At 31.3% G+C, this 27,758-nt stretch overlaps 1 protein-coding gene across 1 annotated transcript in view; it reads left to right on the top strand.

The window, feature by feature from the left end:
• The window catches only part of LOC109094925 (filamin-B-like), an 87,877-nt gene that overhangs the window by 41,855 nt on the left and 18,264 nt on the right, over positions 1 to 27,758 (top strand). Inside the window, 25 exon segments of the mRNA XM_042766876.1 lie at positions 2,313 to 2,450; positions 2,880 to 3,006; positions 7,117 to 7,253; positions 7,344 to 7,537; positions 8,545 to 8,658; positions 8,754 to 8,897; positions 10,291 to 10,414; positions 10,502 to 10,662; positions 11,436 to 11,553; positions 11,646 to 11,806; positions 11,932 to 12,049; positions 12,822 to 13,084; positions 13,161 to 13,758; positions 13,975 to 14,148; positions 15,095 to 15,257; positions 16,326 to 16,350; positions 16,352 to 16,487; positions 17,138 to 17,305; positions 18,177 to 18,300; positions 18,376 to 18,529; positions 19,798 to 19,987; positions 21,079 to 21,326; positions 22,871 to 22,951; positions 24,879 to 24,981; positions 25,640 to 25,780. Of these exon segments, the coding sequence (XP_042622810.1) occupies positions 2,313 to 2,450; positions 2,880 to 3,006; positions 7,117 to 7,253; positions 7,344 to 7,537; positions 8,545 to 8,658; positions 8,754 to 8,897; positions 10,291 to 10,414; positions 10,502 to 10,662; positions 11,436 to 11,553; positions 11,646 to 11,806; positions 11,932 to 12,049; positions 12,822 to 13,084; positions 13,161 to 13,758; positions 13,975 to 14,148; positions 15,095 to 15,257; positions 16,326 to 16,350; positions 16,352 to 16,487; positions 17,138 to 17,305; positions 18,177 to 18,300; positions 18,376 to 18,529; positions 19,798 to 19,987; positions 21,079 to 21,326; positions 22,871 to 22,951; positions 24,879 to 24,981; positions 25,640 to 25,780 (4,104 nt within the window).

Below are 27,758 nucleotides of genomic sequence, written 5' to 3'. Positions count from 1 at the left end.
AGTTTAATTTTTATTAAAAATATATGCATTAACAGAATTGCATCTATTTGCATATTTTATTTATTAAATATGCAAATCAATTTGAGATTTTATGGTATATGCACTATATTTATTCTCATTATATACATTTATGCATTATGTAAAAGTGTAATTTTTATTAAAAATATATGCATTAACAGAATTATATTTATTTATTAAATATATAAATAACATTTTATTCTGTCTTTTACAGTACATGTATTAAATTCTTTATGTATATTAGACCCACAGGAAAATGGCTTTAGTATGCATTTTACAGCGCAAGATGTTATTTCAGGACATTTCACAAGCATTTATCCAAAACATCCATTATGTGCTTTAAAAATAACACCCAAAACTGTGGTAAAGTTCAAATTTGGCTCTTGATATTTCCTAATCCTGCCTTCAAGTAGATGCATATCCTCTGCAGTGTTTTTATGAAAGCAAACTGTTCTTCCAAAGGCTTGTGCTCCTCACAGGGTGTATTTTTAGAGTTTAGTTTGAAACATCATCATCATCATCATCATCATCATCATACTGTACGTCTGTATTAGTGAGTGAGACGGACTGAATGAAGCTCTGTGTCTCAGTGGCACTCGGCTGTTCCCGGCTCCCACATCTGAACCTAATGAGAGAGCGCGGACAGGGAAAGACCTCATTGAGTCTCTCTGTCAGAGATGCTATTACACTCGATGTGGGTTTTGGCTCACTGTCTGTGGACGCTATTCTGGTGCTCTGGAAACATTACAGGACTCCATACTGTATAATGGTAGGGTAATAATGGAGTGTTTAATTGTACGTGTGCTATTACGCCGAGGGATTTTTTTTATTTCATTTCCCGGCTGTGCAGACGTTTGAGGGAGGGGTTTTGGATGATAGAAGCTCATTATACTACGTCATATTTAAATGTGTAATTCTGATTGGCTGACAGAGATGCCATGGTGTTGATTTTTTTTTTAACCACATTATTATCAATTTATGCAAATAAAAAAAATATACATTTTATGTATCTATAAGTGTTATGTATCATAAAACAAACTATAATTATATAAAATGAACTTTTATTTGCATTTATTACTGTATATGCTATACAAGTGCAAAATATAGTACATGCACTATAAAAGTGTATATACATGTACGTGTGTGTGTGTGTGTGTGTGTGTGTGTGTGGTATATATATATATATATATATATATATATATATATATATATATATAGATATATATATATATATATATATATATATATATATATTTATATTTAAATATATTTAAATATAAATATATATATATTTATATTTAAATATGCAAATAAATATTTAATTATTTTATAATATATGTACTTTATTATATACTCATTTATATATTGTAAATATATAAAATGCAATATGTTTATTACAAATATACAAAATAGTAAAATTATATTTGCAAATTTAATATGCAAATAAATATATATATTTTTTTTTTGTATGTACCATATTCCATAGCAATATTTATATATTGTAAATATATAACAATGTGATGTTTTTGTTGCAAATATAAAAATTAATAGTATGCAAATTAAATATTTTATTTAGTATAGTATACGTACTATATTCTGTACTCGTATTACATTTATTTATATTATAAATATTTGACAATGTAGTATAGTAAAATGATTTGCATTATTTATTAAATATGCAAAGAAATATTTTATTAATTCTTTTATGGTGTATAATATATTCTCATACATTTACATATAGAAAAACGTAAATTGTATTAGAAAAAGTTATATTAAAATTACTTGCATATTTATTTACTGAATATTCAAATAATTGTTTTATTCTTGCTTTTATAGCATATGTACTATATTCTATATTTATAACATAATATATAAAAATATAATATTTTTTATATAAATATATAACCATTTATAGTGACATTTAATTTTTTTGCATGTTTATTTGCTCATTAAATATGCAAAAATGCAGAAAAATGTATAGATTTTAAATGCTTTTGCACATTTAATAAAATATTGTTTATTGGTGTGTCCCACTTTTAATGCATGTAGACAACATTTCTATGTAGTAAGCTCACTTAAGCACTTGTTTATTGAAATTTTTATTTTCATGTGTACAAATTTTATTTTTTATTTTTATTGTGTTTATGCAACTTGTATTGTTTGTAACTCAGGTTTTTCCATGAAGATAGCCTCAGATGCTGACATGGCTAACATTCTCCTGCACAGTAATGATTATTGTTAATTTTCATTAAATCAGGGGCTTATCATGTATTGTGTGTGTTTGTGTGTTTCAGCGTCTGTTCCCGGTGCGTGTCGTGCCACCGGTCGAGGTCTGCAGCCCAGAGGGGTGAGAGTGCGTCAGGTGGCTGATTTTAAGGTGGACACCCGTAACGCTGGTAGTGGCGATCTGAAGGTCACTGTTAAAGGACCCAGTAAGTGACCAAATAACAAGCACACTATCATTCCCTCCTGTTACGGACTCCTTTTTCATGTTGATTGAGTATTGGAGTGAGCAGGGATGGTTTCCCAGACTCTGGTGCCCAGATGAATCCTCTACGCACATCAGTTTCCATCAGCAGGTCGAGCATCAGCTCCACTGACTGTGATTAATGACCCGACCGGGTCACAGATGAGTCACTGAGTCCGCTATAACTTACAGGACACAAGTGTATCTCTGTGGAATCTGAGCAAACGTGATCCTGTCAATGACTGCTATTCATCTTCATAATCCTCAGATTCATAGGAAAGAAAATGCATTGGGAGAAAGTGCATCTTTAATTCTGCATCTTATCCCTAGCATTCTTCTCTAATGGTTTGAGATCGAATAGTTCGAGTTTTTCATGGTTTTCTCTCTCTTGCAGAAGGTCTAGAGGAGCCTGTGAAACAGAAGGACGCTTCAGACGGCGTTTACTCTTATGAATACTATCCACACACACCTGGCAAATACACCGTCACCATCACCTGGGCCGGACAGCACATTCTCAAGAGGTACCAGTCACAGCTCTAAAACTCATGCAGCTTATCATATGGCAGCATTGTGGTCAATGATATCTGATCAAAATGTTTTTTAGTACTACCGATCATAACATACAGGTTGAAACTTTATTTTGTTTTAGATTTGTTTGCATAGATTAAAGTGGGTACAACACATTGTCATTGGAAAATTTAAACAAAATGTAAAAATATTATCTTAAAATCAGAATAAATTTTTATTTCACATTGCCACAGTATAAATAATATTATAAACATTTGAAATAATATTTTAAATAAAAAATTTTTTTAATTGTTTATTAATTCTGGTACTATACATTGCCACAGTATAAATAATATTTTAAAATAATATATTGTTAAATTAAATAATAAAAAAATGATTTTTTTTAATGACTTTTTTTTAAATTAATTTTAATTATTTTTAATCAGATTCTATTTGGTTGATATTAATTTGGATGTTTTGAATTTTTTAATATAAATATTTTTTTTTATTTGCATAGCCTTTAAAAACACAAACATTTGCACCACATTAATGCATGCATGTATGTATGTATGCATGTATGTATGTATGTATGTATGTATTTTTTTATTTTGGAGTGAAATATTATCTGGACATAAACTGACTGTAAATGCATACAGTATATATGCTGCAGTCGTACTGTTGTACAGGTTGAAATGGATCGGCTCCAGATGTTCTGAGTGTCTCGTTGCATCACTGTTATTCAGATCTGCCAACCGGATAAATCTGATCATGATTGTTTGGGTATGGAGGCATAAGCTTATATAAACACACGAGGGTTGGGGTAAACGTGTGTGTGTGTTTGGTCTAAATCAGAACAGACCGTGTTCTAGATGATCTGTGCATGTTCTGTGATTTCAATCAAGACTGGGTTTATTGTTTTCAAATTGTGTCATTAAGGATCATCAGGGAATTTGTCTGATTGCGAACGGCTTGAGTATGATGTAAGACCGTGTGACGGAGTATATACTACATGACGGATCATTTGTAAAGTGTTTAAATCACTGGATTATGGAGAAAATTTTATTTAATGTAAGCACAGAATGTGTTGTTATTGTTAACTATTAAAATCTTTTTGTTAATTGAAATAAATCTGAAGTAAAAATAAGGATACAAAAGTATGTATAAAATTAGTATTTGATGCAAAACCAACTTAAAATAAGTTGAAGTACTAAAACAGAAATAAATATAAATTAAAGCTAAATATAAATATATTGTTTAAAAAATAAAATGAGATGCTTTTATAAAGTATTAATAAAAAACTTAAACTAAAAGAAGTTTAAGTTGAAGTACCAAAATTACTAAAATGGAAATAAATATAAATTTGATATTAAATAGAAATATTAAATAGAAATATTTAAAAACTAATAAAAATAATGTTTAATTATTAGATGAAAAACTAAGTTTAAGTTGGAGTACTAAAATTAATAAATATATTCGAAACTCAATAGAAGTATTAAAAAAACTAATAAAATAAAATATGTATGTATTACAGTAGATGAAAAACTTGAACTGAAATAAAAAATTAAGTTGGAATACTAAAACTAATAAATATAAATTAAAGCTAAATAGAAATATGTGTTTAAAAAACGATTAAAATACAAATATATATAAGTGAAAACTATAAATTGGAATGTTTAAAAACACAAATGTATAAAATAAAAGAAAACTGAAAATATAAAAATAAAAGTTAAATCAGAAGATTAATAAATACTATAATAGTATATAAATAAAACTGAAAGAACACTGGTGCATAATATATAAAACATACCTGGTTTGAATTTCCAGTAGAAACAAATATATGCTGATCTATCGCAGCGTGAATGATTTTATTATTGTAATTGTAGATGAGGTTTTGCTCATGCCGCCCACCGCCATCATGCCGTATGATATGTAGGTAGTGTTCAGTGCCAAGAAGACTCATTAGTGTGTAACGTGGTGGAAATGCATGAAGACACCACCAGGAAACGGCCGTCGTGTGAGATTCAGTCACACCATACAGAGCAGAGTAAACATCTTATTTAACAGACTGAGGAACGGAAAAGACTGCTGCCTTTAGAGTTGGGTTTGTTTTCACTCAGTATGTGGACGTGTGTTTATGCAGAAGCATGCAGCACCAAAAATGCCTTTTTAAAGGTGTTTTTCAGATTTCTACTGTGTTTTATAAGTTGCCGTGGTGTGTGGCCTTTCTGGTGATCACATGCATGGCAGATTGGCCAATCAGATTGCTGGACTGCAGGAGCCGAAATGGCTGAGTGAAAGAGACAGACTGGATTGAACACAATCGACCTCCTGTTCACCTGGACGTCAGCCTCACACACACACACACTCTCTCAGAGGTTTCCGCTGACGTAGAGTCCGAGCGCAGATTTATGACGTGTGTTTGTGTTGGAAATGGCTCATTCTCACTAACTAGGGACGTCAGCGCTGTTTGTGCTGCTGAAGCTGTCAGGTTAACACATGTGTGGTTAAATAAAGTGTTTAGCTTTGTGCTTAATTGACACATAATGGCATTTTGAGATTTAAACCACACTGATCTTTATAATAATCTTTCAGGTCTTGTTTCAACTCAAAATAAGAGTACATTTATACATTTTTATATATATAATATATCTTATATAATATATATATATATCAGATAGATATATATATATATATATATATATATATATATATATATATATATATAAATTTACGTTTTTTTTTTTTTCAGAAAATCTCAATGGTCCTAACAAAAAGCTTCATTGTCTTACGCAAAATAAATACTGTATATACAGTGTGTGTGTGTATATACAGTATATATAATATATATACTATATATATATATATATATACTGTATATATGTATTGTATATATGTATTTTGCGTAAGACAATGAAGCTTGTTGTTAGGACCATTGAGATTTTCTGCAATTTTACAATATTTTTATGACGATTAAGCACATTATTGCCCCAAATTTTCATGTTTTTCAAAAATGTTTTTTTTGAATTATTATTCTCACCAGTGATTCTCATTATTGTACTTCATTTAATTTTAAATATTTTTTTAGCATGTATAGATTACTGTGGGAGCTTCATATTTAATTATGTAAAAACAAATTGCGCCATTAATTGCATTAATTGCCATCATTATTCACAACAGGTTTCCATTATTATAATTATTTTATTTAAAGGTTTTATTTATTTTTAATTTTTAATTTACATTTTCAATTTGCATAGATTGCATTGCCGTAATTTAAATAATATAAAAATTAATTGTATGACATTAATTGTGAGGAAAATTTGGTAAATTTTTGGGGAAATAATGCATCGTATTAATTGAAAAGATGTTTTTTGTCATTCTTATTATTCTCAAAAGGTTCTCCTTATTGTACATTTTTTTTTATTTAAATGTTTTATTTTGATTTTTAGTTTTTAAGTATAAATTAAAGCTAAATAGAAATATAAAAAACTAATAAAATAATATAAATGTTAAATGAAAAACTTAAAAACTGAAATAAAATAAGTTTAGAGTACTAAAATGACTAAAACTGTAATAAGAAAAGCTAAATAGAAACATTTAAAAAAATATATAGGTATTAAATGTAAATCTTAAACTGAAATGAGTTTAAGTACTAAAATTACTGTAATAAATATAAATTAAAGCTAAACTGAAAAATAAAAAAATAAAATTGACCAAATCACAAAAGAAGATTAAAATGAAACCTGAAAATATAAAAATAAAAGCTAATTCATAATAATAATACATTTGACAATAGTATATAAATAATACTAAAATAAGCCTGGTTCATAAAATGTTTATTTATTTTTTTCAATCTTCATACAGTAGATTGCATTGCCACAGTTAATTTTTTCTTTTAAATTGCATCACCTAGGTAAAAAAAAAAAAATTTTGCTTAATTTTTATGGAAATAATCACGGTTTCTTCAGAATTAAATGCATAAAATCTTAATGGTCATAAAATAAGGCTTATTTTTGTTATGCAAAATATAAATATATATTTTTTCTGATTAAGTGAAATTTCAGCAGGAGTTCAGCTCCTTTAATGTATACATGTGAGTTTAGATGTCATTGTTTTCTTGTGTTCAGCCCCTTCGAGGTTCAGGTGGGCTCTGAAGCTGGACAGCAGAAGATCCGTGCGTGGGGTCCGGGGCTGGAGGGAGGCGTTGTGGGCCAGCCTGCAGACTTTGTGGCCGAATCCGTCGGAACTGATGTCGGAGTTCTCGGTGAGATCACAGGAGCTTCTTACCACGTCTTCACACATTTTATCCATAACCTGTTATCATCATATGATGTAAATACCTTCCTTCCTGAAGGCTTCGCCATCGAGGGTCCGTCTCAGGCACGGATCGAGTGTGATGATCAGAATGACGGCTCGTGTAATGTGAGGTACTGGCCCACCGAATCGGGTGAATACGCTGTCCATGTCATGTGTGATGATGAAGACATTGAAGACAGTCCCTTCATGGCCTTCATCGTCCCTGATAACAAAGCCAGCAACCCCAACCAGGTAAACAAGGCAGAGGAAAAACCTCACACACTTCATGCACATATGGAAGAAATTACATTTTCATGACATTATCGTAATGCATACTTATTTTTCTGATCGTTTTTGTAATTAATATTAGTGATTTCAGATAATTTTAATTTTTTATTAAATTTTTAAATATATACTTTTAAGTTCCTACTAGACATTGCCCCAATTTAAATATTTTGTTTTATAAAAAAAAATTATATATATTTTTTAAACTATTTATATTTATAAAATAAAATATTTAAATTGGGGCAATGTGTAGTACCCACTTACAAAAAAAATAAAAAATAAAATAAAATCAAAAAATTACAAATTTGATATAACCTGTTGAGAATAATAGAACTTAAAAAAATATTTACAATTAATGATGCAATTAAAAAAATTATTCTCAGCACATTCTTATTATTGTAATTTTTATTTATTGTAATTTTATTTTAATACTTAATTTAATAAGTACAAAAAACTTATTTATTAAATCTGTTTTACATAGAATATGTTTTGAATTTTGATTTGTGATTGCATTGCATGTTTCTTAAGATTATCAGGGTGAGCAAAACCACTGTATTTTGATTTTAAATACTGGCAAACATTTTTTTTTTTAATCAGTGGTTTAGATTCAAATTCAATCAAATTAAATGCCTTTTTTTTTTAAATAGAAAAAATTATAATAATATATTGCTTTCTTCCGTTTAACTTGTAATTAGGAGAATTCTCCATGATTGATTAAAGAGTATTTCTTTTACTGCATAAGCATAAACATCCTAGTGCAGCAGAACAAATAAAAACTAATAATTAAGAAATAAAATGCATTAAACAACTACAAAATAAATCTACTTAAATTATTGTATTGTCGCTTCAAAAAGTGCAAACAAATCGCAGCATATCCAAAATAAAGGACATTGCATTTGTGCATTTACTAGCTTATTAGATACAGCCACCAAGAAAGTGTTTGTTTTTCACATACAGTATGCACTTGTTTGTAGGTCAGGGCTTATGGACCAGGACTGGAGAAGAAGGGCTGTATCATAAACAAACCTGCTGAGTTCACCGTCGAGGCCAAAGACGCTGGAAACGGACCACTGAGAATCATCGCACAGGTTTGTCCAGCATCAAATATTAAGTGTGTGTGTGACACAAACCAATCTGAGTTGAACTTCCACCCATGCTGCATTTGAATTCATTTGTTTCCCAGGATGCAGATGGCGTCCCCATCGACGTGAAGGTGAAGAGCAAAGGTGATAACGTGTACTCCTGCTCGTACACACCGACCTCGCCCATCAAACACACGCTGGCTGTGACCTGGGGAGGCGTCAGTGTTCCCAGCAGCCCCTTCAGGGTAAGACCGACCGAGACCGAGGGCAAAACCATTATCACAAACACAAAGGAGACTTCTACTGTCAGTACTAACACACTAACTAAAGCTGATGCCATTAACACTTCAACAGCCAAATATAAACCTGTCATCATCAGAACCACCTCCGTTATGGAGCACCACTGCTATTCTGTCAGATAATTTCAGCTGTTCGTTTTGATTTTAATGCTTAATATGAGATATTTGCATCGGTGATCGGCTTTAGGGAATGAAACGGAGCAAAATGCACATTGTGTTATACAAAATAATTGCATTGCATGTTTCTTAAGATTAGTAGGATGAACAAAAGCATTGTATTTTGTTTTTAAATCAGTAATTCATATCAAATTTGGTGCATTTTAGTTTTCATATTTTTCCAAATCAGTTTATCTATTGATTTCTTCTATTTTATGGTTTCAGAGAATTATACATCATTGCTTGAAGTGTTTGTTGCTGCAAAAACACAAAATCCAATTCCATTTCAGTATGTTTGTAACATTAAGTGTTTTTAAAATGACTTTTAATGTCTAAATAATTTTCACCGATTTTGCACAGTATGAAATTGTATTAGATTATAACACTGACTGCTTTGATTGTAAAATGGTGTATTGTGGTGTTTGCAATCCAGAGTTGCTTTTTTCCAGAAGTTAAGAATGAAAAAATATTATCAAACTTGATTTAATATTTAATATAGAATTTTTGTTTATATTAACTAATAAAGAATGAGGTACAAAATAAGTTTGACTGAATTAATAATGATAATTGTTAAATGCACACGTGAACTGAAGGATTATTCTGTTAGAAATGAAGTAAAATATAGTGTTACAAAGCTCAGAGTGAACATTTGTTCATACGTCACTCTTTATTCGTTTCAGAAAGAGTTTCAAACAGTGTAACTTGCTTTTACTTGACTGATCATGCAAACACATTTCACAATGTCAGACTCTGGAAAAATGCAGTGCTCAAATGAAGTACTAACACTGGTTATATTTACAGAAGGGAAAGCGGGACTTTTTCCATTTGCTTTTATGCATTTAAGTGTTTGATTCATGACTGAATTCATGTTTAAAAAGTGTCGCGTTCAATAAATCCTAATACTTAATGTTCTAATATTTGTTGTGTGTGATTTCTGTGTGTTTGAGTTTCATTTGCATGTTCCAAGTTGTCTTGAATGAAGTTGAAAAGTAACAAAAAAGATTTGTAAAACCTTTAAATACTAACTTTAATAATACTAAGCGACTTTCTGCACCCTGAAAATGCATCAAATGCTCTTCGACTTGATTTGCATTGTTAATCTACACTCTTAAAATGTGCTATTTTTCATTATCTTGTAACACTACTTGCTGTCATTAACATTCAGGAGGCTTTATTCCATTAGGTGAATGTTGGAAAGGGAAGCCACCCTCACAAAGTCAAAGTGTTTGGTCCAGGGCTGGAGAGAAGCGGACTGAAAGCTCACGAGCCGACACACTTCACCGTGGACTGCACAGAAGCTGGAGAAGGTAAAGCAGATTGACTGCATTCACCAAAACCACTGCTTTTTCATGTGTGAATTACACACCGTGTTTCTCATGTTGGTGTTTTTTCAGGTGACGTCAGTGTTGGAATCAAGTGTGAAGCTAATGTTATCAGCGATAAGGAAGAGGATGTTGATTTTGACATCATTCCCAATGCCAATGACACCATCACTGTCAAATATGTTCCTCCTGGAGCCGGACGCCTCACAATCAAAGTCCTTTTTACTGATCAAGTGAGTTACTACCATAGAGATTTGTAGAAAACATGATTATTGAATGTTTGAAAATATAGTGTTTTCATTTTAAATAATCTGTTTCAGGACATTCCATGTTAAAGTATCATTAATTTAATTTAATTTAATTTAATTTAATTTAATTTAATTTAATTTAATTTATTTAATTTAATTTAATTTAATTTAATTTAATTTAATTTAATTTTTTTATTTTAATTTAATTTTAATTTTAATTTTATTTTATTTAATATTTTACATTTAAATTTATAATTTAATTTTAAATTTATTTTATTTTATTTTATTTTATTTTATTTTATTTTATTTTATTTTATTTTATTTTATTTAATTTTCAAGTGGATTAGAAAATTGTTATAATTTTATTTATTTATTTATTCATATTTTAATGCAAGATGCAGTTGGGTGGCCAGAACAATCCTATGTCTGTCTTTATTTATTTAATTACATTTTAGTCCAAGAAAATATGATTTCTGAATCTTTGCAAATATGGTGTTATTATTTTAAATGATCCGTTTCAGGACATTCCATGTTAAAGTGTCATTAAATTAATTTTATTTAAATTTTTTATAAGCGGATTGGAAAATCATGTTATAATTTTGTTTATTTATTTATATTTTAATGCAAGATACAATTGGATGGCCAGAGCAATCCTATGTCTGTCTTTATGCATTTATTCAATTGCATTTTAAATCAAGAAAATAAGATTTCTGAATCTTTGCAAATATGGTGTTTTCATTTCAAATTATCCATTTCAGGAAATCCCGGCCAGTCCGTTCCGTGTTAAAGTGGATCCCTCACATGACGCCTCCAAAGTGAAAGCAGAGGGACCCGGACTCGCCCGAGCAGGTTTGATGTTGGATTTGATGATAAACGGTTTGATCTCATCAAGAATCTGGGTTTAACTGATGACTTTTGAGTCTCTCTGTTAATTTTCCCATGCGGTGTCTTTGTACCGTTGTGTGTAGTGGAGTGGAAAAACAACTTAATTGTTTGTTTAAAAGGAGGTGGCTGGGATAGTTTGTATGTGCGTTTTTCTGGACCTAACAAAGGACAGCCTGTTCAAGGCTTTGAGATCATTGACAACTATGACTATTCCCACACCGTCAAGTACACACCGCTCCAGCAGGTAGGGATCTGCAATGGAGAATCACAGATTTAAAAGCAGTTCAAGGAATTTAAATGTGGGTGGATTGATTGAACATCTTTGTTTGTTTTTTTTCTTGATTATTCTTTTTTGTTTTATGAATTCAGGGAGAGATGGTGATAACCGTGACCTACGGTGGTGACCCTATTTCTAAAAGCCCCTTCGCTGTCGGTGTTGCTGCTCCATTGGACCTTAGCAAGATCCAACTGAATGGCCTGGAAAATCGTATGTTATTTATTTATTTATGTATATATTTTTATTTATTTATTCATTTAAATTCACGTTTCAGTTGATGGCCTGGAAAATGTGTATTTTAATTATTTTAATTTTGGGCACTCCTATGTTTATTTATTTTAAGCTATTTATTTAATGGCCTGAGTTGTTTTATGCAATCCTGTTTCATTTATTTGTTGATTGATTTAAATATATTTATTTATTTAATAAATATTTGAATTTTAATCCAAGGTCCTCCTGGATAGCATGGAAAATTGTGTTTGTTTATTATTTATTTATTTTACATAATATTTATGTTCAATAATAAATATTTAAATTTTAATCCAAGTTTCAGTGGATGGGCTGGAAATTTGTTGTTTTATGTATTATTTTAATTTTGGACAATCCTGTGTGTTTGTTTACTTATTTATTTTAAGCTATTTATTTATTTATTTATTGGTTGGCCTGTGTTATTTTATGCAATCCTATATCATTTCATTTATTTATTTAAATCTGTTTATTTAAATATATTTATATTTAATAATAAGTACTTAAATTTTAATCCAAGGTCCTACTGGATGGCCTGGAAAATTGTTTATTTATTTATTTAATTATTTATTTATTTTTATTTATTTATTTATTTTATTAATTTTAATCAGTTATTTCAAATTAAATTTTTATACAAGTAATTTTAATTTAATTTAATTTAATTTTTTAATGTTATGTAATTTAATTGAATTTTATTTTATTTAACAGTGAAACCCCATTTAATGTTTTATTCCAGGAGTGCAAGTGGGCGAGGATCAAGAGTTCGCTGTTGGTACAAGAGGAGCAGGTGGACAAGGCAAGCTGGAAGTCAAGATCACCAGCCCATCAGGGAAGTCTGTGCCCTGCGTCGTGGAGCCTCAACCTGGTAAAGGAGCCAGTCTGGTGAAGTACATCCCCAAAGAGGAGGGCGCCTACGTGGTGGAAGTCGTTTATGATGGTAATCCAGTTCCAGGAAGCCCTTTCTCAGTTGAAGCCATGCTGCCTCCTGATCCCAGCAAGGTATGTTGAAGTGAAAGCGTGATTCGACTTCTTGAAGAAGAGAAGAGGTCGTAACTTGCTAGTTCTGTCTGTATAGGTCAAGGCGTTTGGTCCAGGATTGAAGGGTGGTCTTGTGGCGACCCCTGCTGAGTTTAGCATTGACACCAAGGGTGCTGGAACTGGGGGACTCGGTCTTACCGTCGAGGGCCCAACCGAAGCCAAAATGGAGTGCTCCGACAACGGCGACGGCACCTGCTCGGTGTCGTACCTCCCCACCGAACCTGGAGAGTATCTAATCAACATTCTCTTCGAGGACGTCCACATTCCTGGCTCGCCTTTCCACGCTGACATCCAATACCCGTTTGATCCCACCAAAGTGGTGGCGTCCGGCTCCGGGCTGAAACGAGGCAAAGTAGGCGAGACCAGCGTGCTGAACGTCGACTGCGCCAAAGCTGGACCGGGCCAGCTGACCCTGGAGGCCGAGTCTGATTCTGGAGTGAAAGCCAAGACTGAAGTTCTAAACAACAAAGATGGGACCTACACGGTCACCTACGTCCCGCTGACGGCCGGTATGTACACCCTACTGCTAAAGTACGGAGGGAAGACCGTCCCCAACTTTCCCGCCAAAGTGAACGTGGATCCGGCTGTTGATACCAGCAAAGTGAAGGTGTTTGGACCAGGAGTTGCAGGAGAAGGTATTGACATAAATATCAAGATTAAATGGGTTACAAACCATTTCATATTCACTTTTAAGAATAAATGCATCTTATTTCTTGCAAGATGGCCCTGAAAATTTTTTTGCTGAAAGATGATTTTAATTCAAAGGCGATGATTATATTAATAGAGGAGATGCATTGTTTTGTGAGACATCTTCAATGGGTCAGTGTGTGCTTTTCCTCTCTGGTCTGCAGGAGTTTTCAGGGAGGCCACGACAGACTTCACCGTGGATGCACGAGCTTTGACCAAAGTTGGTGGGAAACACATTAAAGCTCATGTGAAGAACCCGTCAGGTGCTGCTACAGACTGTGTTATTAGTGACAACGGTGACGGGACTTACAACGTGGAATACACACCGTTTGAGAATGGTACAATTCACAACATCCTACTTAAATGGTCTGAAATATCTTGTCATTCATTCGTTCAGTACTGGCATAATGCAGAGTATTTACTTAAGATATTTATTTATTGATAATCCAAGATCCAATTGGATGGTCTGGACATTTTGTTTGTTTGTTTATTTATTTATTTCCTAATACAATTGGATGGCCTGGATAATCCATTTATTTGTTTGTTTTATTTGTTCTATTTTTAATCCAAGGTCCAATTGGATGGCCTGGATAGCATGCTTATTTATTTACTTACTTACTAATACAATTGAATATTAATTTTTTTTTTTTTTACTCCAATTTCCTGGACAATCCTGTGTTTATTTTATGTTATGTTATGTTATGTTTTATTTTATTTTATTTTATTTTATTTTATTTTATTTTATTTTATTTTATTTTATTTTATTTTATTTTATTTTATTTTATTTCTGTCCATCCATCCGGTTGACCTCCTAGACAATCCTATGTTATTTATTAATATATTAATTAATTGATTCATTGATCCAAGTGGATGTCATGGCCAACCAACTGTATCACATTTTCTTCAGAATTGGCTGTTTCTTCCCAACAAACGCTGGTTTACGTTACATTCATACTGTTGGCAGACATTTTTATCCAATAACGAACTAAATGTAATGCAAGCAATATGTTTTATCAGTGCATGCATTCCCTGAGAATTTAACCCACAGTTTTCATAATAGTGCCATGCTGTACTGTTTGAGCTACAGGAACGTAACAGGTTTCATCTTGTACTTGTGTATTTTGAAGGACAGCAATAAAGCTCGCCAGACAATACTGCTAATATAGTGAGATTTATGAGGTGACAGCACGGCAGTGTTTGATTAAAGCAAGACGCTACAGGAAAAACCATTGTTTTTCTTTTTTAGAAGCTGAGTGTTGATTGTCTTTTGTCTGCTTGCCGCAGGAGTCCACAGTGTGGAGGTTCTCTACGATGAGACTCTGGTTCCAAAGAGCCCGTTCCAGGTCGGGGTGGGCGAGGGCTGTGACCCCTCACGTGTGCAGGCCAAGGGCCCGGGTCTGGAAGAAGCACTGACCGACAAACCCAACAAGTTCTCCATCGTCACCAGGTGAAAGAGCTTTAAAAAAAATCATGCATTTGTAATTTAATTTAACCGTTAAATTGATCTGCACTACCGTTCAAAAGTTTGGGCTTAGTACTTTTATCGTCAAGGATGCAATCAATTAATTAAGTGACAATAAAGACATTTATAGTGTAACTTTTGCACTTTCTGTTCATCAGATGATTAAATGTATCACAATTTCCACAAAAATATTAAGCAGCACAACTGTTTTCAACATTGATAATAATCAGAAATGTTTCTTAAGCATCAAATCAGCATATTAGAATGATTTCTGAAGAATTATGTGACACTGAAGACTGGAGTAATGATGCTGAAAATTCAGCTTTGATCACAGAAATAAATTATATTTTACAATATATTCAATTAGAAAAGTTTTTTTTTATTATAAAACAGGTTATTATAGTTAACTAAAACTAAAGCATTTTCATAACTTGAAATAAAATCAACTTTGACTAAAATAAAAATTAGTTTTAACTGGGAAAAAAAAAAACTTACCTTATTTTATGTTTATTGAAAATGTGAAATATTTCCTTGGCAACTAACTGAAATACAATAACTAAAACTAAAAAATGAATAAAAGTACATATACATATTGAAAAAATAAAATACTAAAAATTACAAACAATTTACTAAATTTACAAGTTACTAAAACTTTAAATAAAATTAAAAAGAAAACAGAAAATATAAAAATAAAATCATATTAAAAATAATACTATCAATGATACTAAAATTACACTGTTGTAATGTAATATATATATATTATATATATATATATATATATATATATATATATATATTATATATATTATATATATATATATATATATATATATATATATATATATATATAGAAATATTACACTATTACGGCTTTCACTTTTATTTTTGATCAAATAAATGAACATAGGACTTTCAAAAGCATAAAATTTTTTTTTTAAATTTTACCAACTTCAGACTTCTGGAAAGTAGTTTAGATCTTGTACTGTATATTCTAAAAAACATACTAAAATGACTATTTGATATTGTCTAACCAACCGTCTTTGATCCGTGCAGAGGAGCTGGTATCGGTGGATTGGGAAGTTACGTTAGGAGGTGCTTGTGTGTGTGAAATGTCCTGCAAAGATAACAAAGATGGCAGCTGTAATGTTGAATACACCCCGTATGTGCCTGGACTGTACGATGTCAACATCACGTATGGAGGACAGCACATTTCCGGTACATGAAACTGCCTCTTTCTCTTTATCCCCTATGCACCACTTAAAGTCCAGACCTGAAGAAAGCATTACTGGAGCTCTGAGAGATGCAACTTGACATGTTTTTAACCAGAGTCCCAGTTTCCCCCTGCAAAACTACTTGAATTATGCCGCAAATTTGTTTTCATTAGTATTACACCCGGGAAACGAGATCTCGCGCATCTGAGAAGAGCAGCTACCACTTTCTCACTGCTGGACATTATGAGCTCGCGTTTCATTGAAAACATTTGGCGTGCCAAGACCACATAGTGCTATTCTCCCACATGGATGCCGCTTCCAGATTGTTTAAATCAAGTCTATAGAAGTTACAAGAGCAATATTTTAGAGGAGTTATCAGATTACAGGCTTGTGGAAACTAAGTCCAAACTCTCTTAGAATGCATAAGAATCTGCATAGCAGTGAATAAAACATGCTAGCATTGTGGCAAAACCTTGCTTTAGTTGTCTTTACTGGCTTGTTTTTACTTGTCATTGACTTATTTTGTTTCGCGTTCTGTGTAAATCTTATTTATCGGCTTTGTCTTATTCTAGTTCCGTTTGAATTGCATGAGCATGCATGGGCGCACTAGTCAGTGTCTGAATGGAAAAGGGTTTATTTTTGTTTGTGTTGTAGGAAGCCCGTTTAAAGTGCCGGTGAAGGATGTTGTTGACTCCAGTAAGGTGAAGATCTCTGGGCCTGGTGTCAGTTCTGGAGTGAGAGCTAAAATCCCACAATCCTTCACTGTAGACTGCAGTAAAGCTGGTGTCGCTCCTCTCTCTGTGGCTGTGACTGGACCTAAAGGTACAAACATTTACATGAGGCTTGTGCATGAAACTACTCTGCCTTTTTTCTTTTTGTTGGGCTTTTTTATTTATGAATTTATTTATGAATTTATTTATTTTTCTGAATTAAGTACTGGCATACTGCAGAGCATTTAGGTAAACTATCTATTTATTAATTTTTGTCCTGAATTTAAAAACTAGCTTACTGCACAGAATATATGCAGAAACTTTATTTATTTTTAAGGCTTTGTTTTTGAGTTTTATTTTGTTCTGCATTAAAAAGTGCAATATATTTAAACACTTTAATTTTATTTTTTTATTTTTTTTTGTGCATACTGCACAGTATCTACTATTTATTTGGTTTAAATATTTTAAATATTTATTTATTAGCTTTGCTCTTAAGTACTATCATACTACACTGTATATGCTTAAACATTTAATTATGTATATATTTATTTATTGTTATTTAATTTATAGTTTTTTTTGCTTTGTTCTGAATTTTTATTTTTATTTTGTGCATACTGCACAGTATCTACTATTTATTATGTTTAAATATTTATTTTAAATATTTATTAGCTTTACTCTTAAGTACTATCATACTACACTGTATAGGCTTAAACATTTAATTATGTATATATTTATTTATTGTTATATATTTAATTTATAGTTTTTTTTTTTTTTTGCTTTGTTCTGAATGAAATACTAGCTTGCTGCACATTATATTCTTAAATGTGATTGGATTTTATTTATTTATTTATTGTTTGTCAACTTTATGCGACACATCATCCTCACTAAAATGCATGTTTAATTTTCTGTGATTGTAGCAGTTGTCATTTTGTAAATAAGGCAGACTGATCATATGACTGGGTTGTTGTTGTTGTTGTTTGCAGGTATAGCCGAACCAGTTGAAGTCACAGACAATGGTGACGGCACACACACAGTGGCCTACACGCCGTCTGTCGAGGGCTCGTACTCCGTTGCGGTCAAATACGCAGACGAGGAAGTTCCACGCAGGTATCGTGTCAGATTCACTAGCTGTGAGTGCTAGCGTTCACTAGATCAAACCAACCCTTCAAATGTCTCTTTCAGTCCGTTCAAGCTGCGTGTTCAGCCCACTCATGATGCCAGTAAGGTGCGTGCCAGCGGCCCCGGGCTCACCACCGGCCTCTCGGCCAGCTTCCCAGTGGAGTTCACCATCGATGCCAAAGAAGCGGGCGAGGGCCAGCTGTCTGTGCAGATCACTGTGAGTCCTGCCATCTTCAGTCTCCTCTTCCTCCTTGATATGCCTGATTGTTATTTTTTGAGGTTGATTTGAATGTTTTCAGGCAGCCAGCAGACTGTGAAATCACATTTAGATTTAGTTTCTGACTGGCAATGGGAAAGATGAATAAGGATCTGAGAGTATCACATAGTAGCATATTGCAAAATATGTCTTTCATGCATCTTTCTCTTGTTATTTTATCTTTTGAGTAACTGCTTCGGTGACTTTCAAAAACATTAAAAGAAGTCTTAATAATTCTATTATTCTTATTATTATTTTTGATTGGTGGTTGTAGGTGTATGTGTTTATTATATTATATTTTTTTATTTTTTTTTTTTTTATTTAATGTATTTTGTTTCAGATAAAAGCATCTGCCTACTGTTATATATTATATTATATTATTAGTATGAATTTTTATTAGTATTGCTAGTATTTTAAAGTTATTGAATATTTTTTATAAATGTATGTTTTTAATTATATAATTATACAATTTATATTGTATTACATTATTAGTAATATGATTTAGTATTGTTAATATTTTAAAATAATATTATAATTTATTATATAGTGTATTTTTATAAAAATATAATTTTTAAATGATGTACATTATATAATTAAAAAATATATTACATTATTAGTATTATTAGTATTTTTAATAGTTATTAATTATTAGTATTTTTTAGTAATATTGTAATTTATTATACAGTATATTTTTTTATAAATATGTAATTATTTTAAATTATAATTATATACATAAAAATACTATATATAATATTAACTTAATTAACTTAATTAACTAATATATACTATATTATATATATATAATATATATATAATATATATATATATATATAATATATATATATATATATATATATAGATATATATATATCTATATATATATATATATATATATAATATTAATTTTAATATAGTAATTTAGTATGTATTAATATATTATATGGTATTTTTTTAATACACGAGTTTCAAACTCCTTAAATATATTCACCAAGACTGAAGCAGCAGGCCAGCAGTGAGATAAATGGAGATCTGATGAAAGCCTAACTGCAGCTGGAAATCCAGAGGGAATTTGATCCTCTTCCTCCTCGTTGATAAAGCTCCTCTCAGTGTCATTTCTAATATTTTTAAACTGCTTCTCGGTTCATCTGAGGACCTCCGCATCTCGCTGTCTCTGTTCCAGGAGGATGGAGGTCCTGCAGCGGTTTCATATGGTGTTTCATGTGTTTCAGGATCAGGATGGTAAACCCAAAAAAGCCAACATCCAGGACAACCGGGATGGAACCTACAAAGTGTCTTACGTGCCGGACAAGGTGGGCCGTTATACTATTGTGATCAAGTACGGTGGAGACGAGATCCCGACTTCTCCATATAGAGTGAGAGCGACCGCTACAGGAGACGCCAGCAAGTGTACAGTCACAGGTACGTCTGCACTCACTGTACACCCATTTTCAGGCTTTGTTTAGACACACAGCCTATTTATATTTGTGTATATATATATATATTTTGTAGTGTTTTTATTAATGTTTTTTATTAATGTTAATGTCAACAATATTAATGTTTTATATATATATATATATATATACACACACACACATAGTTAAATTTTAAAACAATATAATATAATTTATATTCATTGTATTTTCTTTTTATATTATTGTATTATATTGTATTATATATCTTTAAATATTATAAAGTAAATATATTGATATATTATTTATTTAAAATTGTGTATATGTGTGTGTATATAATATATATATATATAATATATATTTATATATATATATATATATATATATAGATAGTATATAATATATATAGATAGATCTAATATTTTGATTTAATTAACCATTATTTATTTAAATTTTTATTTTTTATTTAATTTATATACAAGTTTAATTAAAAAAATTAGACATGAAGCAAATCTTTTTCATTTGTAGCCTGAGTAACTACTGAAAATAAATAATAAATAAATAAATTATATAGTATTATATATATATATATATATATATATATATATATATATATATATATATAATATAATTATATATATATATAATATATATTATATATCTATATATATATATAATAATATATATATATAATATAGATTTTTTTTTTTTTTTTTTTTTTTTTTTTAATGATTCAAACCACATTTATGTTGTTTGAACACAAAGATTACATTTTAGGACCTCTTGAACTGCTAGTATTTTTTGTAATAGAAGGTCAAAATACTAATTTGTGCTGAATATAAGTAATTTATATATTTCTAAATCTTGAGCAACTTGACCAAACTTAAACAGATAAGTGGGAGAAAAAAACATATATTCAAAACATGCTCCGCCACAATAACAACTGACCTTAAAATCTGTTAAAAGCTTTTAAATCACAGCAATCTCAGATTTCAAAATTGAAAACACACCAAGAGGAAATGTTTCTGTAATGGGAGTCAAATCTCCAAGAACAGTCGTTTAGTAGATCTTCACCAATGCATTGGGGTCTGTGTCCTCCAGGACCTGGCATTGGGCCGACCATCGGCATTGGAGAGGAGGTCGGGTTTGCGGTGAACACTAAAGGGGCAGGGAAGGGCAAGGTCTCCTGCATCGTCGTCACTCCAGACGGCACTGAAGTGGAAGCTGAAGTCATCGAGAATGTGGACGGGACCTTTGACATCTTCTACACAGCTCCTAAACCCGGGACGTACGTTATTTACGTGCGCTTTGGAGGGGAGAACATCCCCAGGAGCCCCTTCAAAGTCATGGTGAGAAGCAAACACTGATAACATCAGCTCTTAAGGAGAACCATATTGATTTATTTTTTTTAAAGATTAGACTTGAGGTTTTTAAGGCGCTGGAATAGATACGGGCCGGTTTGAAAAGTTCAACGCTTTGTGTCATCATATCCTCATCTGGAGTTCATGGTTTCAGCTCGTATGGGCTCCTCCTGTATTAAGATGTAGTTTCTTTGCATTATCAAGACAAATGATCGCACTCTTTTCATTAATGTTTTCATGTCTCGTGACGTTACGGTAAGGTTTTGATTTAGGCCCGAAACATACACGCAAACGCTTCTAGCAATGCAAGCTCGATTTCATGCATCTTTGTGTTCCTGACTGTCTCAAAGCGTCATTCATAACACAATTAAAAACATAATCCATTCTCAGAGAGCTGCAGGATAAATTTAAATGGTGATATGGCTGCGATTTAATTAAATACATGGACTGTTTAAGGTATTAGAATTTAAAAGTTAAAGGTTTATTGTAAAATTTAGTTTTTTTAATTTATTTTTTGTAAAATATTACAATAGTAATATTCCTTATTTTGTGTAATAGTTGTATTTTATAATAATAATAATAATAATAATAATAATAATAAATAATAATAAAATAAAATTAAGAAGAAATAATATTAGTAAATAAATCACAAAGTTAATGTTAATATTATTATTAATAATAATAGTAGTAGTAAATTAAACTAAACAATAAGAAATATTATTAGTGTAATATATTTTACCATTAAAAATAAATAATCAAGTATTTAAGAAAAACAACAATTTTACATTATAAGGTTAAATTTTAAATAATTATATATTGTTTATAGATGTTTTTTTTTCATTTTCAGTTGCTGCACAGTTTGGCATAAAATATGTGCAGTGTATATATCAAAATGATTATTAAATATTATTAGTATTATTATTAATAATGATAAAATTTGTAAATTAAACTATTACTAGAATAAAAATATTAGTGTAATCTATTTTACAAGTAAAATTTAAACTAAATTAAAGTAAAATTTAAAAATGTAAAAATATATTTAGTGTACAGATGCATTAATTAATTAAGTTTTAATTGCTGCACAGTTTGGTCAAAAATTTTGTAATTATAGATCATATATAATTTATTATTATTATTATTATTATTATTATTATTATTATTATTATTATTATTATTATTATTATTATTATTTCATAGTCATATTAATATATAATCACACAATTCTGGACTCGATTTTTAACAGAAACATTGCAATTAGATTTTTCTCCAAATTGTGCAGCCCTCCATTCTCAGGTGTGATAGCAGACATTTATGTAAACTGTTTGACTTTGTTACAGTTATACTGTACTGTTGACCCATCTGTAGCTTCAGTATCTGCCTGCTAGCACAGTAACACATGGAGTTCTGTTACCACCGTAGCAGCAACAACTCATTTCCAACAGGACTGGCCCAATCTGCCGTATGTGTCTGAGTATGTTTCTTTGTGTTCCTCATGCATCTGAAACTTCATGTCCATACATATCATTTCCCAGGCAACAGATGAAGTTCCCATGATGCAGCAGCAGTCAGTCCAACAGCAAAAGGCAGCACCAGGCGTCGGCTTCCAGCCCTGGGTACAAAGACACACGTCTCACCCCGTCACCCTTCACTCTCTTTCAGCCTCTGCACTGAACTCCAGCTTCCAGCCGGTCACCTCTCTGTCCTGATGTCTTTTCTTGACCTTCTGTCCTTTGTTTTTAACGGGGTTTCTGTTCAGTTCCTCCTCGTCTTTGACCACTCAAGCATTGTTTTTTGCAGGGAATGAATGGATTTGTTGAACACGCTCTGGATTCCCCGCTAGTGCGCTGCAGTGATGACAGAAGCAGAGGGAAACTCTACGCCTGCGTGTTTAGACTGATATAGTTTTGTTTGGAGCAGACACCAGTTTTAAATTGGTCATTATTAAGACATTAACCTGATGTAGTTTTGTTCTTAAAATTTAATCGACGTCATTTCCAAAACCACAAAGCAGATCTTTGAAATGCTTGACACTCTTGGCTTTAAAAGTATACACTACTGTTCACAAAAATTTGAGAAATTAATACTTTTATTCCCCAATGATGCATTCAGTTAAGCAAAAGTGACTGTAAAGGCATTTATAATGTTGCAAAAGATTTCTATTTCAAATAAATCCTGAACTTTATTCATCAAAGAGACCGGAAAGATAAAATGTATCATAGTTTCCATGAAAATTCTACATTGATAATAAGAAATGTTTCAAGAACAATTAGAATGATTTCTGAAGGATCATGTGACACTGAAGACTGGAGTAAAAAAAGTGAAAGTGAAAGTGACGTGACATTCAGCCAAGTATGGTGACCCATACTCAGAATTCGTGCTCTGCATTTAACCCATCCGAAGTGCATCACACACAGAGAGCAAGTGAAACACACACACACACTCGTGAACACACACCCGGGAGCAGTGGGCAGCCATTTTTTATGCTGCGGCGCCCGGGGAGCAGTTAGGGGGTTCGATGCCTTGCTCACAAGGGCACCCTAAGTCATGGTATTGAAGGTGGAGAGAGAACTGTACATGCACTCCCCCCACCAACAATTCCTGCCGGCCCGAGACTCGAACTCACAACCCTTCGATTGGGAGTCCGACTCTCTAACCATTAGGCCACGACTTCCCCACTTCAGTAGTGATGCTGAAAATTCAGCTTTGATCACAGAAATAAATTACATTTTACAATATATTCAAATAGAAAACAGTTATTTTAAATTGTAATAATATTTCACATTTTTTCTGTTTTTACTGTATTTTTAATCACATAAATGCAGCCTTGCTGAGCAGATGAAACTTCCTTCAAAAGCAGAAATCTTACCAGCCCAAAATCCTTGAGCAGTAGTATATGTGCAATTTATTTAACTATTTTTAGTGATTGTTGTCAGTATTGAATGGTTTATTTCTAATTGTGATGCATTTATAAATTCTGGGGTTGCCTTCTTAGCTAAGGACACTTAGAAGACACTGAAATGAAGCGTATTAGAGAGCATAATTGAGCTATCATAGTCCCCTAAAGTGCTGTCTAGTTAGTCAGCTCGCTGGGTTTTGAGTGGGTACTGATAGATTAACTCACAGTTGTAAGTCTCGTCGTAGTGATTACCTCATGCCCTCCGGGTGATATATAGTAAAAGAGAAAGTGTCATTTATCAGTAATGCATCTTTCCTGCTGTCTCAACATGTTTCCTTCTATGCACACTATCATTCTTCTTATTTCTCAGATGTTTACCATGGTTTCGGGGATTTTTCTTCTCTCGCTTTGCTTTGTCAGGTGTTTTTTGTGTTGTTGTTGTTTTCATTGTTTTTGTGTATAAGATTTGTTTTTTTTTTTGTGTGGATGAATGGGTTGTTATGTTATTTTCTTTTTTCGTAGAGATCTCTCTGGCTTTCAGAATGGATCGCACAGACTGACTAAACGTGGAAATGTTTGACAGGCTGCAGTAACAGATGTGTTTGTAGCGTCCGCTCTGGTTTACTCAGATTTCTGCCTCACAGGTTACAGATGGCACGTATGTTCCTGCCAACAGTGTGAACGGGACGGGATACAGGCCTTTCGATATGGTGATTCCCTTCACCTTTAGGAAGGGGGAAATCACAGGTGAGGGATTGCAGAAGACACCTGGACCCGCTGCACAAAACCTCTTATGTTAAGAAAAGTCTTATTAACTGCGTGTAAATTTGAGACAAAGGGTTTAAACCAACAGCACACACACACACAGACACACACACACACACACAAAAAAAAAAACATTAGGGTCATATTTTACCCCAAAATTAAAATGGGGAGAAAACAGAAAGTGCAAGAAAATCAGTCATATTTTACAGATCATTTATTTTTACTATTTTTTATATATATTTTCATGAAACTATAAGCCTATTTTCTCCAAATTCTCATTACTGTAATGCAAAGTAAACTTAAAGAATATATTTTACAACTTTTGTTTATTTATTTGTTTATTAACACACAAAAATACAATACAAAAAAATACTGCAATGAAGTTGATACTAATAAATGTAATTATTTTTATATCTATTTTTATCTATCTATCTATCTGTCTGTCTGTCTGTCTGTCTGTCTATCTATCTATCGATCTATAATTTTTATAAACAAGATAATAATAATTTATTTTTTGTACATGAAATATGCTAGTCATTTTCCATTCTGTGACATTGACTCATGAGGCGTGTTGACCTGTATATCAGCAGTGATCTTTGTTCGAAAACCATAATCTAAACTCTTAATGTTTGTCTTCCAGGTGAGGTTCACATGCCGTCAGGTAAAACCGCCCAGCCTGAGATCATCGACAACAAAGACGGGACAGTCACGGTGAAGTACGCGCCCACAGAGGCTGGACTCCATGAAATGCACATAAAATACAACGGGACACACATCCCAGGTACAGCAGACACCATCTGTTCATAATACAACATCAAAACTGCTGTTTATTATTATTGCTATTATTAAAATATAAACTGTTAACTTAATAAAAACTTATAAATAACTCTTAAATATAATTGAATATATATTTTATTCATTATTATTTCACCCCAAATCAAAGTGAAAAAAGGAATTATTTAAATTGTTTTAAAATTCTAATTTAAAATATTTTAAAAGTATAACTTTGTGGTATTATGTTATATTTAAAAAAAAATCTTAATAGGCCTATTTTTTTAATTTAATAAAATTTAATTACATTTTTTAGAAAAGAAATAGAAATTTCTATTTACTATATTTACTTTATGAAATAATTAAATTGTTTAAAAGTAAAAGTAATTATTTTTAAATTATTACTTTCTGGTAGTATATCACATTAAAATTAATTAAATTAATTAAAATAAATTCATTAAAAGATATTTAAATTATTTTTAAAGTATAACTTTGTTTTAGTATATCAGATTGCAAAAATATCTCAATTGGAATAAAAGGGCTTAATTGTCTATTTTTAGGAAAGATATATAAATTTCATTTAATTTTCTATACAATTTTTTTTTTTTCTTTTTTGGAGGTTTATGAAATATTTAAATTGACTTAAAAGTATAATTTAAATTATTTTAAAAGTGTAATTTTCTGGTAGTATAACAATGCAAAGAAAAAGATCTTAATGGCAATAAAAAGGCTTATTAAAAATTAAAAAAAAAAAAAAAATTAGCTGTTTATTAAATATTTCACACACAAAAACAAAATGTCATCATTTGCTCACCTTCAACCCGAATGAGTTTCTTAGTGTGATTTTGCTGCAGTTTTCATATTATGAAAGCATATGGTGTATATAAAGAGCTTGGACATTCTGCTGAACATCTCTTTTTGTGCTTAAGATAGAAAGTCATATGGGTTCAGAATGACATGAATAAATGACAGGATTTTCATCTTTTGGTGAACTAACCCTTTAATACTAGCTTCTGGAACAAAGGTGCATAAGCGTGCGTGAGAGAGAGTGAGCCGTACAGTCTGTGTGATGAATGTGCTGTCAGGATTTGTTTTAAGGCCTTTAGTTCAGTCCCAGAGCTGCATGGGAGCGTTTGGGTGAAGGTTGAGAAGGCTTCACCTTTCAGTAGATTTAGGCTGATTTATTTAGCGTGGTGAAAGATCTCATGGTGACTTCAGCCGTGAGGAATCTGTGAGGAGCTCTTGTGTTGCTGCAGATCCTCATGTAGGTGCTTGTTTTAAGGCTGGAGTTTGGTGTTTTCCAGTCGCTGGTCCAGTGCCATCAGAAACCTCAGTCAATATCACATGATTGTGAGAGTCGAGCCTCATCCCATGGGTTCATTTCTCCATATAAGGCAGGAAGAATGTGTTAGAGTTGAAGCATTCTGTTATGAGTGCCTACAGTCTACATGAAGTTATCCAGATTCTGATTAAACGTATCGTTTTGCATGATTTTTTAATACTTTTATTTTCTTTATTTATTTTTAACTTTATTTTACTTTGTTTCTTGATATTATTTTTCATAATTTTTTCTTTATTTTATTTCATTTGTTTTATTAATTTATTATTATTATTTGTAAATTACTTTTTTGTTGGTTTCTCATAATAAATAATAAATATATAAATAATAATAATACATTTTATTATTAAAATAATATACTTATACTTATATAAAAATATACAACAATATTGCCCATTATTTTTATAACCTTTTTTTCAAATAAATATTTTTATTAGGTTTTCTTATTTGCAAATAAGCAACAAAACATATATATTTGCAACCTATAAACAAACAACACCGACAAAGACATACTGTACAAAATGAAGACAAATTTGTAATTAAAAATAATGACAATATATTAATATTAATCTCACAAAAACTCTCCAGGTAATATTTCATTTCAAAATGAAAGAAAAATTTAAAAAGAGAAAAAAATACATTTATATTG

The sequence above is a fragment of the Cyprinus carpio genome, chromosome A11 (genome assembly GCF_018340385.1).
Source record: "Cyprinus carpio isolate SPL01 chromosome A11, ASM1834038v1, whole genome shotgun sequence".
Lineage (NCBI taxonomy): Eukaryota > Metazoa > Chordata > Actinopteri > Cypriniformes > Cyprinidae > Cyprinus > Cyprinus carpio.
The sequence above is the reverse complement of the archived record's forward strand: the minus strand, read 5'-3'. Positions and strand labels throughout refer to the sequence as shown.